This window comes from Aptenodytes patagonicus, chromosome 5 (genome assembly GCF_965638725.1).
Source record: "Aptenodytes patagonicus chromosome 5, bAptPat1.pri.cur, whole genome shotgun sequence".
NCBI lineage: Eukaryota > Metazoa > Chordata > Aves > Sphenisciformes > Spheniscidae > Aptenodytes > Aptenodytes patagonicus.
Window position 1 is genome coordinate 33,804,239 of NC_134953.1, and position 17,427 is coordinate 33,821,665.

Genomic DNA, 17,427 nt, shown 5'->3' on the forward strand with positions numbered 1-17,427 from the left:
AATAAGTCTTGTTGAGAGTGATGATTCAAATAACAAGTGAATTTCCTGGAACTGGCTCTATCCTTCACTGTAGGTGAAAGCAGCTCTGTGGGCCCTCCAAGGTGGCACCTCTGTAGTGATTGCAAATGGAACCCACCCAAAGATCTCAGGTCATGTCATCACAGATATTGTGGAAGGGAAAAAAGTTGGAACTTTTTTTTCAGAGGTAAAACCTGCAGGTGAGTACAGAGGTAATGTGTACATTGAGAGTTGTAGAGATTTCGCGAAAGGTTAGAGTTAAAATTTGGCTAGACCTGTACAATAACTGGGAAACCACACTGTGCTTGAAAAATGGATTTTGAAAGGTATTTTTGAAAGTAGGAATAGAAAATGTTGAATCCTCTGCTCTGGTTCCCTCCAACTGATAAACTGCTGCATCAGACTTGCGTTTGAAGAATGCAATGAGTAGAATTTTTACCATTTTTAGTCTCAGGGGTTATCATCTAGTATTGAAGATTTCAGTGTGAAAATGTAGACATAGAATGTACTGCTGAACTAAGATAGCGTTTAGTTTTATTTCTTATCATAAACTCCTTTTACAACTCAGTCTTCTGGTATGGTGGGTAGGAATGTCTTCCTGCCACTGCATTGCTGGGACGGTGTAACAGCCGCTGGAGAAAGTCAAGCCAAAGATCCGTGACCTTAGCAGAATAGGACAAGTATGGAGTGATACTTTTGACTTGCGCTTTAAGCCAAACGAATTTCTTTGTGTATAATAATCCTCAATGCATTTCTTGTATGAATTGTTGAATCATTCTTTGAACCCATGTAAAGACTTAGCATCTGCAGGGCTCTGTGTCACGATAGTCAAGAGCCTTAACTAGATACTGTGTGTAAACTCTGGAGCTAGAACTATGTGAAGAACTGCTTGCTTTATTTTGGAGTTGGGGTGGTGGAGAAGGTTTTGAATTTTCTTCCTGATAGCTTCATTTGATGCCCCTACTGCCTGTATGGGCGATCAACCCCTGTTTAACTTCGAAGATGTGAGACATCATCTTTTCCCTCATCATCTCTTCCACATGAAAGAGGTTTGGTCTGAGACATTTTGTACCAAAGTTGTTCCAAAAACTTGGTCATTGCCATTTCTCTTGTTCAAAACTGTTTTCATTCTTTTGTGGCCTTTTTGAGATGGGCAAAAATCAAAATTTCACATAGCATTCAAGATGCAATTGAAGCTTTAATTTATGAGATGGCAGGACTAACTGAGTTTTGATAAGATTGATGATGTTTTCTATTATGTTCTCTAGGCCTTTTCTAATAATTTCAAACATTTAATTTGCTTTTTGATGTTGATGTTCACTGAAATGATGTTTTCATAGTATTATTTGTTACAATACTAAGGAGTGATTTTCCTTTTCCCCTCTACATTGCTTCATGTTTATCTGGTTTGAATTAACACTTGCTGTTTTGTGGCCTAGTGACTTGGCTGCAGAGGAAATCGCAGAATTGCCAAATGGCTGAGGTTGGAAGGGACAGTATGACAGATGGGAGGGTCATCTGGTCCTATCCCCTGCTCAAGCAGGTTGCTCAGGACTGTGTCCAGACAGCTTTTGAATATCTCCAAGAATGGAGACTCCACAACCTCCCTGGGCAACCTGTGCCAGTGCTTGGTCATCCTCATGGTGCAAAAGTACTTCCTAATGGGAGACACCTCCTGTGTTTCAGTTTGTGTCCATTGCCTCTTGTCCTGTCACTGGGCACCACTGAAAAGAGCCTGTCTCCATCCTCTTTACACCCTCCCTTTGGGTATTTGTACATACTGATGACATCCCCCCAAGCCTTCTTCTCCAGGCTAAACAGTCCCAGCTCACTCAGCCTTTCCTCATACAAGAGGTGCTTCAGTCCCTTCATCATCTTTGTGGCCCTTTGTTGGACCCTCTCCACAGTGTCCATGTCTCTCTCGTACTGGAGAGCCCAGAACTGGGTACAGTACTCCAGGTGTGGCCTCACCAGTGCTGAGTAGAGGGGAAGGATCACCTCCCTCCACCTGCTGTCAACACTCCTCCTAAGGCAGCCCAGGACACCGTTAGCCACCTTTGCGGCAAGGGCATGCTGCTGGCTTGTGTTCAACTTGGTGTCCACCAGGACCCCTGGGTCCTCCTCTGTAAAGCTGCTTTCTAGGAAAAAGTGTGATAGTGACACTTTTCGGTTAGTCTCACTATAATAAATTTGTATCAGCAGTAAAGCTTTTCATCTTGTGACCCCATTCTGAGTCACTTACAAATACGGCAAACAGCAGAAGTCCCTGTGGAATTTTACTGGCACTCTTCTGCTATTGTGGCAATTTGTCTTCTGTCTTCCAAAGAACACACTTTCGAAATTCAAGGAACTTTTTAAAATCGACTGTATCTGCTTACATACATGTCACTCTTCTCAAAGAACACCAAAACATATCATACTTTGTAAAGTATGACAACTTCAAAAAGCTGTTTTAACACTTCTTAAATAAGTCTAATTAACCATGTGTCCGCAAGTTCTTTTCTTACACTTCCCACTATACCTCTTGATATTTTCCATAACATTGGAATTCCTGCTCTGGCAATTTCCATGGGACCCTTCTTAAATAGAAGTTGGGTCATATTTATCACCTTCAAGTCATCTGTTTTACAGGCAATTTCAGGAGAGTTAAAAATCACAACTTAGTTTATCCATAAGCTACTTGCGAACTCTTTGGGGAAGTGCTACCTGAACCTGGTGACTTGTTTTGAAATAGAAAGAGAAGTAACCTGTTCCATATCATTTCAGTTTGAGACAGATTCTTTGAGGTCCTGCCAGAAAAAAAGAAAAAAGCCCCACACTTTTCTATAGGAACCCTTCTAAAATGCACATAGGGAGAGACAGAGAAAAAGCAATTTTTCTGTGAGCTGTTACTCAGATTAGGTTTTGGTTTCCATTATTGTTTGTACATGCTATTTTGTAATCCTTTGTTTTCCTCAGTTGGATACTTAAACTTTTCAAAGTTTGCCTCCTTTCTTTCAGTAGCCTACCATGCCCTGAGACTTAATTATCCTGGTGTTCTTTTTGCCCTTTGTCAACTCTTTTTGATACACGGTGCACACTTGCCTCTGACATGGTGACCTCACAATCTCTGTGATGACTCTTCACTTTTGGGGACCATAGCAGTATTTTTGTCATGTACAGATTTTCCTGTATGTTGTATGTTTTAGCATACAACGGATTTCTTGAATATGTCTAAGACTCTGTACCTGTTTTCCTGCTTTGAGCAAAGAATCGGGAGATGGAGGGTCTAGTGTTCACTTCTACACGTGCTGTTACTTTGCATGGCATATTTTTGGGTTTTTTGCAGGTCCTACAGTAGAGCAGCAGGGTGAAATGGCTCGAACTGGTGGCAGGACCCTGGCGGCTCTACAGCCTGAGCAGGTGATGGAACAACATGTCCTCGCTTGTTAAGCTTGTGAATGTGTGGCAACTTTTACAACACGGATTTATAACACAAATGGGCCCCTTGGGACAAGAATCTATTCTTTGTGTGCCAGATCAATCATTTGGATTGTAGCATGCTTAAAGAGATGAGAAAAGCAGAAAGATAATGTACAGCGGGGCTATGAAGCAATATATGCTTTCATGTGAGGATTATAAAAAATTTTAATAGTGTCGAATATCACACAAATAAATTGTGATCAGAGCTGCTGAAGAACTGACTGGAGTAATTTGCTCCATTCACTCCTGTGTGTAGCGTATGCAAAAGAGGAGCTGTAGACAATCAGTTACTGCTCTGCAGCTGAATAGGTAAAATGTGGCATCCGTTGTGAAGAAGACAAGGTGGTCTTAAAGGAAGAACATTGTGGGTTTGGTGAAGAAGACTGGGCATTGAAAGCAAGATAATAAAAAGCAACGTAGAGGTTGAAGCAGTGTTCAGCCTCCTTTTTCAATGTGATGCAGGCTGGAAAAATCAGCTGGCCTCAAGTATTTGGGGAGTCAAGACAGTGAGAGGATGTGGTCAACATAAATGGACTGAAGGGGATCAGATGTCAAATAGCATGGACTTTGTGTAAGAAGTCAGTTCAGAAACTGTTTTCTTTTTCAGAGAGCGGAGATCATTTATCGTCTTGCTGACTTACTAACTGACCAGAGAGAAGAAATTCTCTTGGCAAACAAAAAGGACTTAGAAGAGGCTGAAAATAAAGGTAATATTTCAAGTCCTTCCATGGTAATCCTATTGTCTTGAACCTCTCTGGGCCTTGAAGGAAATGAGCAGAACTAGAATCTTCTGTCACCTGGGATTGGGTATTATGGCTGTCACAGATTAGTGAACCCAGGACCTTGAGAGCTTGTCAGTGTAAACAGCTGCAGCTTCCTTAATTACATAAAACAGATGCCTTCATCAGAGAAGACGCTGAGGCCTTGCAAAACACCAAGCAGTGTATTGTAAAAAAATTAAATAAATAAAAATTAGCACTCCATTTTGCCAAAGGAGGCTCACTTTAGAAATGGAATATAACAAACATCATCTCTGTTATTGTCATGCATAAAGTGCATATTTTTCTGGGCTGGTTAAGATAATATTTGGCTCCTGAGGGGAAGGCTGTCATCTCTATACTTAAATTGATGCTCTCCAAAAAACCGTGTCCCTTCCTCAATCAGAAAGGTTCTCTTTAGGTGACTTGCATTAAACCCATTCTTCTGTTAAATTGATGCATTCATTGAGAAGTTGGGATTGGGATGTGTACACACAGGGATAGCAAATGTATGAAAATTGACACATCATGAATTGTAATACTTCGTGGAAGACACCAGGGAACTGTTTTTTACTGACCAGCGTACTTGAGGGGATATTGCTGGGTTAACTTACTGTCTGAATGTGTTCAGACTAGAAAATTCAGGCAGTTCTTGCCCAATCTGAACAGAAATGCTATGCATGCCTCTGTGCTTTGGGATTTCTAGCTGTAAAACAGAAAGATGAAATTACTGCCCAAACCTTCCAGAAATACTGCAAGGGTAGAAATTTGTAAGAAATTCAGACATATTACAGTACTTGAAACAGGGCAAACCTTATCTTTGTGGATGTTGATGTTGCTTCATGTACAAATCACTTAAACCACATTAAGTGAAAATGTGGTGGTGGGTGAAATCATTGTCATATTTGAATGGTTTTATTGTGGCTACCGGACTTAATGCTGTGCATTTTTCATCTTGGTTTCTTGCTAGGGCGTGGGAAATACCCGAATTTTCATTAGGTTCACCACTTGTTTAAGATGCTTTTGCTTGAGCCTACGCAGACGAATCTATCTCCAGCACAATTTTTTCCTTCTTTTAGGGAGATTGGCACTTCCTTTGTTGAAACGTCTAAGTCTGTCTACATCAAAGCTGAACAGCTTGGCTATTGGTCTGCGTCAGATTGCAGCATCCTCACAGGACAGCGTCGGCCGTGTAATTCGGCGAACACGAATAGCAAAAGACCTGGATTTGGAGCAGGTGACAGTGCCTATTGGCGTCCTGCTTGTGATCTTTGAGTCCCGTCCTGACTGTCTTCCACAGGTATGTAAGGAGGGCAGATTACACTGTTGGGAATTCTTTGATGACAAAAGAAAGGGTATTTCTGTTGGTGAGCAATCGGGAGGCTGCAAGAAGTCTTGTCGCAAAGGACTCTTGCTTGGATTCTTCTAAAATTGACTTTGTTGGTATCCCTATTTTTCTTGCAGACATATTCTCAGGACTTGCTTCTGCAGTGTTCAGAGTTATTCAGGCCTGGGGATTTTTTTGTGATTTTTTTTTTTTTTTTTTTTAACCTGACATATAGAAGGAGTTATCTCACATTCAGATGGTGCAGTTTCTGCATGTGTCTTATAAATATATGTTCAGTGCCTAACTCACAGCTTGGGCAGCTCCTTTATCTGTCCATGCTGCATACAGCTGAACTGCAGACTGGGATTAAACAGAACTATTTAATACAGATGCTAGTAATTAACTGTTAGGAATACATGATAAAAAAAAAAAAATTAAAAATGGCTGAGCATAGAAAGCACAGAAGTTCCAGGCATTGAGTGGTCTGTCCTGTACTGATACTGTTTGTGCGCAGTGAGGTGGAATGATAGCTTTTACTCAGATGTAGTGAGATGGGTGTGAGGAAGAATGGTGTTCTAAGTTCTTAAGTACTGAAGTTGCTGAAAAGGCTAGTGAAAATCTTGAACAGTGTACTATAAGTGAATGTCATTTATCTTGTGCCAGGAGTAAGGCAGGCATCTTAAAGGCAAATACCTTAATCTGCAGCGCTGTGTGGGAGTATTGCTGTGTGTAAATGCTGTTATGATGCATAAAAATATGGGGACTGAACTAACATTGCAGAGGCAACCTTGATATTATTTTCTAACTCCTGACTAATTTACTGAGCAACTGTAGTAGATTTTAAAAAGAAAACAAAAAACTTCATTCTCAACACTATTTCCCACAATTAACATTAGGTGTCTAGGAAGATTGATTGAGGAGCTCCCTAACATATGAGCAGGTGTTTGAGGAGAAAGTGATAGGTACAGGCACTTTAAAAGGAAGTGAGACTCCACCAGTGGACAGCTTGGTACTTCATGCCTGAATTTTGTCCCCATTTCTTACTGAAAGGGAGTATGCTCTAGGCAAAGTTCCCATGAAACAAAAAGGCACTAGTCTCCCTTGTCTACCATTATTAGCTCCTTGCTGCTAGCTCTGTTCTTCATAGATAACTGGTATGTTTCCTTGTTGAATTCTAGTCTGTCTTCCTGGACTTCAACCCTGGTCTCTTGCCTTGCGTAGCTGATGTCTCCCTCTTTCTCCTCCCCTTTATCTTATCTTAAAACTTACACCAGACTGGCTCTTGCTGGCTTTTTTCCCAGCTTTGTTTTACAGACTTGGAATACCTTGTCTTGGTAGTTGCTTTTCTTCCTGCCAGCCTCCTGTCCATATCAAGTTCTCCGATGCAACTTCAGAGGATCATCTTTGATACCTCTGCGTTTGAATTGCATGGTTTCTGTCCCATGCTGTAGCTGATAGTAGGATGGTCTCTGAGTGCAGAGGAGCAGTTCCGTCCACTTAGTTTACTACTGCATCTCATGCTTGTTTGGGTAAGCAATTACAGGGGAAATTTGACTTTGCCCTGGAAGAGAGCACGCTCGATTTGCTCCCTGGAGATAGCTTACGCAGAGTTAGGTCTGTGCTCAGAGTTCAGTCTTGAGTTGCAGTAAAGGTGAAACAATTGCGGATTACCAGTTAAGAATTAATAAGCTTCTAATGAGCAAATACAAATAGCATGTTTGCTTCTAATATTTACAAGGCCAAATTGCAAGCATCTTTCACAGACTGCTTCCTATAGATTCCACCAAATCCAATTGTTGCTCTGAAATACAGTCATGCTCTACTATTCTTTGAAGTGACTGAACTGTTTTGAAACCCCTTATTTTCTGTTCTCCTTTTAATCACAAAGTTTTTTATTTTTGTGTCCTAATTCTTGATTTTTTTTCTTTTCATTTTTTCAAATCAGTTCATAATCTTTCTTTTAATCTTATGCCTGTAAAGTGGAATTCTTTATTTAAATAAGCTTATTTGTTTAGCTTTCCCTTGTAATACTGACCTTTGGAGAGGCAGATGCTTATGAGATGCTTTCAAAATACAGTCAGACAGCTTTTTAGTGTATAGTTTTGTAAGTTAGACACACAATATCTATGTAAGGTAGGCTTCCTAGACTATTATACTTTAGTGCATTATTCTGAAGTATTTCTTATTTTTCAATACTCTTCAAATTGCTGACAGCAGGATGAGGTAAAACATCAAACATTGTTATCCATTTGATATTAGAAGGGGAAAGGAGGTGATCTGAGGAAATGTATCTGATGGGCTTAACATTTTTCTGTATGAATCAGCATCTAAAATGTGCCACTAAGCTAACTGCTTGTTAGGTGTGAGTCTGGCTAATTCTGGCATCCACATCTCAACAGCATACAATTGATATACTAATGAGTGCAGGTTTGGTGATGATACGTACAGCTGATGATAATGATACATATGATCTTTCCCAGATGATAATAATACAGTAAAATAACTTCAAATGCTTAATTTGTTTGTTCCAAAAGGTTCTGGAGAGGAGCTGATTTTGTTTTCTAATGGAGTGTATGCTTTTTTTTTTCAAATAGGTGGACAAATTGTGAGGCCATTGTGAATGGGATTGGGGTGAGGAAGACAAAAAGGGATACAAAAGTAAAATAAGTCTGGGAAGAGAGCTTTATCATGTCTGACATAGTCCTAGGTAGAAAAGAAGAAAAAACTGAAACAAACAAAAAAACCTACCACCCACCCCTCTGTTAAAAGAGGTTTTCGGTTTAGTGGGGAAAACACCAATAAGAACTAGTGTCTGGAGATTGAAAAAATTAAGTATATGTTTTCAACAGCAGAAGTAATTTTTTATCTAACTTCCAAAAAGCGGTGGCTTCTTTGGAGCATTTTGTTTTAAATATGGTCTAGTTGTGTTGCTGGATTCAAAAGGGTGAAATCTGGCACCTTATATTGTTGCCTTTCTGTTTCAGTCGGCTCCTTCTGGTTATAAACATGAAAGCAAAGTGATACAAGTGATGCTGGGCCTATTGTCTGGAAGGTTTTTTTCCCACACTTAGGCAAGTGTTGTCTATTTATGACTTCTGTTTTAGACAGCACAATGAAAATGTTCTTCCTGCTCATAGGAAGAGCTCATTAGCCACTTTCTGCCAGAATGGTTAGGAACAAGAGTTCCTGCACCTAGAATTATTCTCCTTGGGGTGATTGCCCACACAGCTACACAGTTCATACCAGAGCCTATGTCCAGGGTTTCCTCTGACTTGCCCACTGCAGTCTCCCCCTGGCAATAGGACCCTGAAAACTCAAGTTTGTTCTGAAACACTAACACGCTTCATTTCTGGAATTAAATGTGCTGTTACTTGTAATTATTTTTTGCTGCCATAAAATGAAAACTGTAGATTAATATTGAGTAAATCAACAGGATTAAAAATCCTGTTCTTAATCTATTTTGTGGATGTTATTCCGACAGAAGAGACAGATTACTTTTCTCTCTTTTTTTTTTTTTTTAAATAAATTCCTTTCTGACAGGTGTCTGCTTTGGCCATAGCCAGTGGAAATGGCTTACTACTTAAAGGAGGGAAAGAGGCAGCACATAGCAATCAAATCCTTCATCATCTGACACAAGAAGCACTCTCCATTCACGGAGTCAAAGATGCGGTACAACTAGTAAGTGACTAGAATTAAATCAACAATTTCTTTGCTATGGTATGTATAAAAAGTATGGGCAGAACTTGAGAGTTCAAACCTTAGACTGATTGTATTGCAACTACCACAGGTGAACACCAGAGAGGAAGTAGAAGATCTCTGCCGTTTGGATAAGCTAATAGATCTAATCATTCCACGTGGTTCATCACAGCTAGTCAGGAATATCCAGAAAGCTGCTAAGGGAATCCCAGTGATGGGACACAGCGAAGGGATCTGTCATGTGTATGTGGATACAGATGCCAGCGTTGAGAAGGTCACACGAATAAGTAAGCTGGGAGAGGGTGACTTGAATCTCATGGGTGTAACTGAACTTCGTATGTGGAGTATGCGGTATGGTTATGGTAATTGGTAATTCATATGCTGTTCAAAATCTTTTTCATAAATGTTATGTAACCAATTATCTACTCTTAAACCTCAGTCAGAGACTCAAAGTGTGAATATCCTGCTGCCTGTAATGCTCTGGAAACTCTCTTAATTCATCGAGACTTGCTGAGAACCCCGTTGTTTGATCAGATCATAGACATGTTGAGAGTAGAACAGGTTAGTCACTCATACTTGTGTTTTGTTTTGTGGGTTTTTTTCCTAATACTTCAGAAGCATTTGGTCTGGCTGGTGTAGCCCTGTTTAGTTTTATGATGGCATAACACTTAAGTTATCCATATGTCTCTTCGTACACGTAAATGAACTCAGAGAACTTTCTCTGCTTCTCCACACAACCCCAAGTTTTTCCTGTAGAAATGATCTGAAAGCAGCTTCTTCAGGACAGCTACGTGCCATTATGGGGATAGAAATACTTCCTTTTGTATAGCAAAAATCATCTTCTGCCTTAGAAGAGCATATACACAACCCTTTCTCTACCCTTCTTAATTCTGACTTAATTGCTGTTAACCTCCCAGACGCAAAGCCTCTTCTTGAATCTATTCATTTAGCTTCTTACCCAAGTGAATTCCCTGTTTTTCTCTTTTCTGAATCTGCTTCATCCACGTTTTTTTAAACCTTTCATCTTGCATGGCCTTTATCCCCACCCATTTTCCCTCCTAGTATGTCAAAAGAACAGCGAAAGGCCAATATACTAATTAGTCATCTTGACATGGGTAATGTTTTGTCAGTAAAGGTAGCAGAGATGCATTGGGAGAGAAATATCCATGAAGTAGTGTGAATTGCACATAAATCAAGGATTTTCACACAGCAGTATGTACTTGGCAAATAGAGTGTACAGGCAGTGATTAATGCAGGTAAATAGAGAGTCCATATGTTTTGGTGATGTTGAAAGGGTCATAGTAAAAGAAGCTGATAGGTAGTCAGAACAAGTCCTCACTTCATGGATTTCCCCCCCCCCCGCCCCCCCCCCCCATGTCTTGTTTGGTTGTTTCTTGGGAAGGGTAGAGTGAAGGGTAGATCTCTGGATTTTGGATGGGAGGAATGTGAGGACTAGTGCATTTCCACCACCACCCACCCAGCTCCTAATACAGTGGGGAGGATGTTACCTCTGTCTAATCTGACCTGACAACAAGAAACATGCAAATATTGGGCAGGATTATGCAATTAAAGTAATTTATAGTTGCACAAGAAAATGCCATTTTAGAGATACCTTCTTAAAAGCCTTCAAACTTCAAATTTTGCGGACTTGTGCTTCATTTCCCATTTACGTTCGTCTTGTCAAAATTTCCTCTTTCATTTGCATGGGGATTTCTCTGCTGTATCAGTTCTAAATTATCTCTCGTTGTTTAGGTGTCTTGGCTGCTATGATTAAACTCAGAGGTTGATGATAATGCATTAGATCTTCTTTATAACAAATGAAAAATACCTGCGTGAGTTTTCTTGTTTTGGACCCAGTAACTCCTTTGTGTCTGAAACACATGCTTCAGAGAGAGCTGGTGTCAGTTTACAAAGTAAAAGGGTAAAAGCTGTTCAAGATCTTAAGTTTTTTGTAGGTGCAAACTTGGAAGCATTCCTGTAGTTATTCTCTGCGCTGCAGTTGCTTTCTTAAAACAAGGGCTGGCTGCAACATTTTAGCTGTTTTTCCCAGTACTAGTGTTGTACTGTCCTCCTGCCTGATGACTTTCTCTCTAAGTGATGCAATTGCTTTAAATCATCTGAAATGAGTCCTGAACTAGGAGCATGTCATGGTAGGTAGCCAACCTAGCATGTCGGCTATTGTACCTTGTCGCTAGTTCACCAATCTGCTAAGTTTCCCAAAGTGCAGGCTTATTTTTCTTACACTGCATGCGGTGAACATTTGATTCACAAATGTTGTGTGCTAACCCCAGTCAGCAGCTAAGCACCATCCAGCCGCTCGCTCACTCTCCCCTGCCCCAAGTGGGACAGGGGGAGAGAATAAGAGGAGCAAAAGCAAGGAAACTTGTGGGTTGAAAGAAAGATAGTTTGATAAGCGAAGGAAAGAGGAAGAAGAAAGGGGAAGGGGGGGGGGGGGGGGGGACGGACACAAAAAACCCAACCCCCAAACCCCCACACAAGTGAGGCAAAGCTAATTACTCACCATCTGCCACAAGCAGACCAATGCCCAGCCAGTCTCTGAGCAATGCCTACCTTTTTCAAAAACCCCTTCCCCTCAGTTTGTATTGCTGCACATGACACTACATGGCATGGAATATCCCTGTGGTCAGTTCGGGTCAGCTATCGTGGTTGTGTCCCCTCCCAGCTTCCTGTGCACTCCCAACCTTCTTGCTAGGGGGACAGAGTGGGGGAAAAAAGGGAAAGCCTTGATGCTGTGCAAGCTCTGTTCAGCAACAGCCAAAACATTGGTGTGTTTTGTGAACAGTGTTCAACACTGTTTTAGTCACAAGTCCAAAACATAGCACCATAGGGACTGCGATGAAGAAAATTAACTGCATGCCACAGAGTACAAGAAGCCACACTTTCACCTGGAAGGCATTGGTATGGTCAGCAGCACAAAATGTTTCTGGTATTGCAGGTGAAGATTCACGCTGGCCCAAAGTTTGCATCTTACTTGACATTCAGCCCTTCAGAAGTGAAATCTCTCCGCACAGAATATGGGGACCTGGAGTGCTGCATTGAGGTGGTGGACAGTGTCCAAGAGGCTGTTGAACATATCCACAAGTACGGAAGTTCTCACACAGATGTTATCATCACAGAGAATGGTTAGTGATCAGTCTGCTTTCTTAAGCTACTGGTTTGGTTTGCCAATTCTTGGTGTTAGTGTAACCACTTACATTGTAGTAGTTGTTCTTCTCTTGGGTCTGTAGTAGGCATAACCAGCTGGAGGCCTATGAGCTAAATGTGCCTACAGTCCTGTTTAGCTCAGAGAAAACATGTTGTGCGGCCCTTATTCCAGGATGTTAAGGAGTGTGCTTGAGCAATTGGCCGATGGCAAGTCAGCATATGCTTTTGCCAGGCAAATTGCTTTGTGTTCCTGTATTGCGCAGACTTACCGCATCAGAGGGTTTTGCGGGAACATCTCCTGAATCCTGGAGATGTCCTTAGGCCTCTGAAGGCTGATGAGGTGAGCTTCTGTAATACCTCACTGGAGGGAATAGGCATTGTAGGGAAGATCAGACTTTATCCACTTTGTGTTCCCATGTCACTTTTATATCTTGCAAACAAGCACCACAAATGTTTTCCCCTTACATCTCCCAGTCCTTTACTTCCCACTTCTGCATCCCTAGTATAAAAGCTGCATTTATCTCAATTTGAAGTTTCTTGCCTCTTTGTTGTGAACTCGTGCTCCTTTGTGCAGCTCTGTGCTGCTCCCATCCTTAGCACCTGTCCTGCATGCAGTTTGAACACTGTGCCAGTTCAACACCTAGCTAGAGCTGTGCCCAGCCAAAGGTTGACTCTCACACCAAGCCTGGAACTCCTGAGGATCAACTGCAGTAAGGTCATGTTGATCTGCGGCTGATCAGTGTGTGAGTCAAGCAGGCTTCTATTTCTGTACCTCCTGCTGAGCTTAAATGAGTGTCACTAAAAGGCATGCATTTGATACCGTAACCCACTGCCACGGGACCTGGTGCACTGGTGATTTGCTAGGGAGTGTACTGGAAATAGAGCTGATCTTTATTGTTCATCTTGTCACTAAGGGTGACTGACCTGCAGCTCTCAGCCTTACAGAGAATGGAGTCCTCCAGAGGACTAAGACTTGCATAAGTCTGTCTGAGCTTGCTCAGGTCTTGCATGTTCTGTGTTAAACTGGGTTACTTAGCTTATTTCATGTGGTATTTCTGCATTGTATTTCCCAAATATTACCTGCAATAGCAATTTAGTTTAGGATTTTTCATTATCTGGAACAATTCCATGTTTGAGATTAATGGAGAGCTGACTCTGTAGTTTAACTCTTATCAGTTTGACTGCTAAATGTTGTTTGGGGCAGCTGTCCTTTCTCCCCAGTCATACAACTATCCCTGTTTGCAGGTTCTAGACTGGATGTATTTAGAATTAGACATCTTTTTGCTTTCTTCTAATCTTTGCAAGCTTCTTGTAACATTTGCAGCTGTGTCTACTTGATAAGCATACTGGGAAGAAGGTATAAATGAACATGTCTTAGCCCAGGCTGTTTAAACACTGTCTGATAAGATTGCATGCGAAAGTCGTATTGTTATATCTGTTCACTGTATTATGTTGTGTTTATTGGAGTGTATGATCATTCTGTATGTATTGGATTTTATTTTTCTCTCTGCCTCTTTCCCAGAGAAAACAGCAGAGTTCTTCCTCCAGCATGTGGACAGCGCTTGTGTTTTCTGGAATGCCAGTACCCGATTCTCTGACGGCTATAGATTTGGACTTGGTAAGAGAGAAAATACCGCAGGGATGTGACTGCAGGACTTGCTGTTGTGTGAAAAGTGTGGCAGTCTGAATCCTGGAAGATAGAATTAGTCTTTGATCTTACTGTCTAATATAAGGTTTTCAGGAAAGGTACCGTAGGTAAAGTTGAAGCCTAGACATTTCATCCACGTGGAACAGCAGACAGTTTAATATCTCTTTCCTGCCAGAACTAGCTAATACTGCTATACAGAATATGTAGATTAATTTAGCAGCAGGGAGCAAAGACGTTTTGGATCCTTTGAAGCTCTGTTCAATCAGAATAAAGTATGTTGCATGCATGTAATGATAGAATAATGCAACACAGGATCTGAAATTGGTGAACAGTTTTTCTTTTGTTTCTCTTCCTAATGATGCTGTAAAGAATGCTATGCTTCGTTCCTGCTGGGCAGAATGAGCTGCTGTCCAGTGTGCCAGCCTTGCAGTGTTGAGGAATGAAAGGCAAGAACCAAACTGAATATCAATTGCTTAAATAAACAGGTGCACCTACTGTGAATTGCAGAAGACAAGGGAAACATTCTTTCCTGAGGTAGAAACTCAGAAATATCTGTAGCAGGCTATTACTGTGTCAGCTGGAACATTCAGTGTTCCATGTGATTAGAAAATTCTAGTTAGGGCCTTGCAATATCTCCTCAATATGATAGAAGAGGACAAAAGATCACAATCTTGACTAATTTAGCTTTTTTTTTTTTTTTAGAAAAAGGATTAAACCCTCAGGAAACAAGTCTAAGATCCATGTAAGAGATACCTCTCTCTTGCATCTTTCTCTCTAAAAGTAACTCTGTAGCAGCCAGAAGTATAAACATTACAATTTATAATGTAATAGTTAAGCTCCTCTAACTTTTAAATTGGAACAGGTAAACATAACTTCTGGCATTTAGAGAGGAGCGGAGAAAGGCGGGCAGCTGTTTTTACATAAAGGTGCAAAACTGCTTAGTATGAAGTGAACATCTTCTGAGGAATATCTTTATCTTGTGTGTTTCCTGCAGGTGCTGAAGTGGGAATTAGTACTTCTCGTATCCATGCACGTGGACCAGTGGGAATTGAAGGACTCTTAACTACGAAGTGGTTGCTGAGGGGCGACAATCATGTTGTTTCTGACTTCTCAGAGCATGGGAGCATGAAGTATCTTCATGAGAGCCTCCCTCTCCCTCAGAGAAATACCAACTAAGAACAACGGGGTAGCAGGGAAAACCCAGGGATATAAATATTTGCTGAAGATGTTCAGGCTTCAGGGTGCTGTCTGGGGGGGGGAGTTTGTTTTTCATCTTCAGGAGCATTGTTCTCCGTCACTGTGTGGTACAATGGATACAAAATGACCCCATCTGTGAGATTTTTTTTTTTCCCCGACCCTGTTTCCTTAGATAGTATCTGCAAACTGACCTCACTTTTCCCAGAGACTGAGTTCTTCAAAACATACAAGTAACATAGGGAAAGATTTAAGTACCTGCTGTGGGTTTTTTTTTTTTTTTTTTAATCCCAATGCTCCCTATAGCAAATATGCTTGGTGGTGGAGCATTTTTTTTCGTAAGTCTTTGTTTATTCAAATATCTGTTCTGGAGAACAAACTTGATAGGTTTTGGTTTTTTTTTTCCTTCAGTCTTATGATCGTGGCAGCTCTTGAAAGCTGGAAAGCTTTACACTTACTTTCTTTGTATTTGATCACTCTTGTGATAAGGGGAGAGATGTTCCAAATGCATAGTAAGCTTTTGACCAAGAAACCTTTTCTATCTAGTTTCTTTGTATTGTTGACTCTTGTAGATGAATAACACAACGTCTACTGCGTGAATTTTGTTACTTATTTGTACCGAAGGTTTTTCTTTGGCTTTATATAAAACACTCCTCCGAAAGCAACACTACTGTGACACTGGCTGTTCCTGAATCAAGCTCTGAAGAAACGCTTCCCTTCGTGCGCTGCAGCGAGTGGGTTCACGCGTGTGGCCTGCAGCGGGTTCACGTGTGTGGCCTGCGGCCCATTCACGTGTGCGGCCTGTGGCCCAGTGCGGCTCTCCCTTGCTCGCAACCCGGCACAACTGGCGGCTCGGTGCTCCCCGCAGCCGGCTCGGCGCTGCTCTGCGTTACTCGCACAACCGTGCCGCAGTACGCCCTGCTCTCTAGCGCACCGCGGTCCAGCGCCGGGGCGGGACCGGTGTGGCACCGTCCCGCGAGGGCGCCATTTCCTTTTCTGCCTGCTTCTCGCAGCCGCTATTCCAGCTCCTCCTGCCGCGCCGTTGGTGGCTAGCGCATGCGCGGTGCTCGGGGGCAGCATGGCGGGGCGCAGGGTGCGTTTCCCTCCCCGCGGACGCTGGGGGCCCACGGACACCGGAGAGGCGAGCGAGACGCTTCAGTGTCTCCTGGTCGCAGGGGAACTCAGCCCGGCACCGGGGGGCCGCGACGCAGAGCCTGCCGGGAGCCCGATGAGGGGGGTTTCCCGAGCCTTGTCCTGCCGTGAGGGCCCTGGTGTGGCCTCGGCGGCTGCCGGTGCGTGCGCTCGGCCCCGGGGACACGGACAGCCGGGAGCGGCGGGCAGGTCCTGGAGCGGTGCGGCGGCTCGGGGGACGGTGCTGCTGGGGCACGCCTACCCGAGATCGCTGGCGAGTCGCAAGGAAGTTTAAAACCGACCGATCGAACAGATTTAAGGATACTTTGAATCAGGCGCGATAAATGCAACCCTGAGAAGGTTACCGGAGAGCTGTTAATGGGGAAGGAGGAAGGCGGAATAAAACCAGATCCTCCCCCTCTCCGGCGACCTGGAGGCCTCCCCGCTCCCCGGCACGAAGGATGGGTGCCTCCCTAACCGGTTAAAGCTTCCTTCCCCAGCCCTGCTTCCCCCACGCAGGCCTGCCTGCAGCACTGGGTCCCACGAGCCCTCTCCTATTTCTCCGGGTGGCCACCCGCAGGACCCATGTGCACTCAGCATCCCTCTGGGATAGGACCCCCACCCTGACCCTCTGAGGCAACCCCCCTCCTTCCACCTTGCACACTTCTCCCCCACCCACCAAAACAGCCCCTAAAAGTTCTGAAACCATCCATAAACTCTGTGCAAAACCCCCCGTGTTCCCCCTGCCCAGCCCCAACGCTGAAATACTCCATACCCTGCCCCAGCTTTTTCACCAACTCCAGAACCTTCCCCAAAGCCCATCCTATTGCCTCAAAAAAACCCCAAATGCTGTCCTAACAGCAGCAAGCTAGCCCCTGAATACACTTTATGCTCATATAATGTGTCATTAGAATCAATTAGGGGAAAGAGTGATATCACCAGAAACTTCTACAAAAGGAAGAGTTCCAGCATGAGCTAAAATAACTTCTGTTAAAAACTGCTTGTTTTTGTCTCCCAGGGGCAGCACT

The 17,427-nt window shown here is 42.7% G+C and overlaps 1 protein-coding gene across 5 annotated transcripts in view; it reads left to right on the forward strand.

The window, feature by feature from the left end:
- The window catches only part of ALDH18A1 (aldehyde dehydrogenase 18 family member A1), a 40,330-nt gene extending 24,399 nt beyond the window's left edge, over nt 1–15,931 (forward strand). For all 5 annotated transcript variants that reach the window (XM_076339291.1, XM_076339294.1, XM_076339290.1 and 2 more), the window contains 10 exons: nt 74–218; nt 3,347–3,420; nt 4,088–4,187; nt 5,318–5,538; nt 9,106–9,243; nt 9,353–9,548; nt 9,701–9,822; nt 12,218–12,404; nt 13,949–14,044; nt 15,069–15,931. In XM_076339291.1, the coding sequence (XP_076195406.1) occupies nt 74–218; nt 3,347–3,420; nt 4,088–4,187; nt 5,318–5,538; nt 9,106–9,243; nt 9,353–9,548; nt 9,701–9,822; nt 12,218–12,404; nt 13,949–14,044; nt 15,069–15,250 (1,461 nt within the window). In that variant the 3' untranslated portion in view covers nt 15,251–15,931. The remainder of the gene's footprint in view (nt 1–73; nt 219–3,346; nt 3,421–4,087; nt 4,188–5,317; nt 5,539–9,105; nt 9,244–9,352; nt 9,549–9,700; nt 9,823–12,217; nt 12,405–13,948; nt 14,045–15,068) is intronic.
- Nucleotides 15,932–17,427: the final 1,496 nt, after the last annotated feature.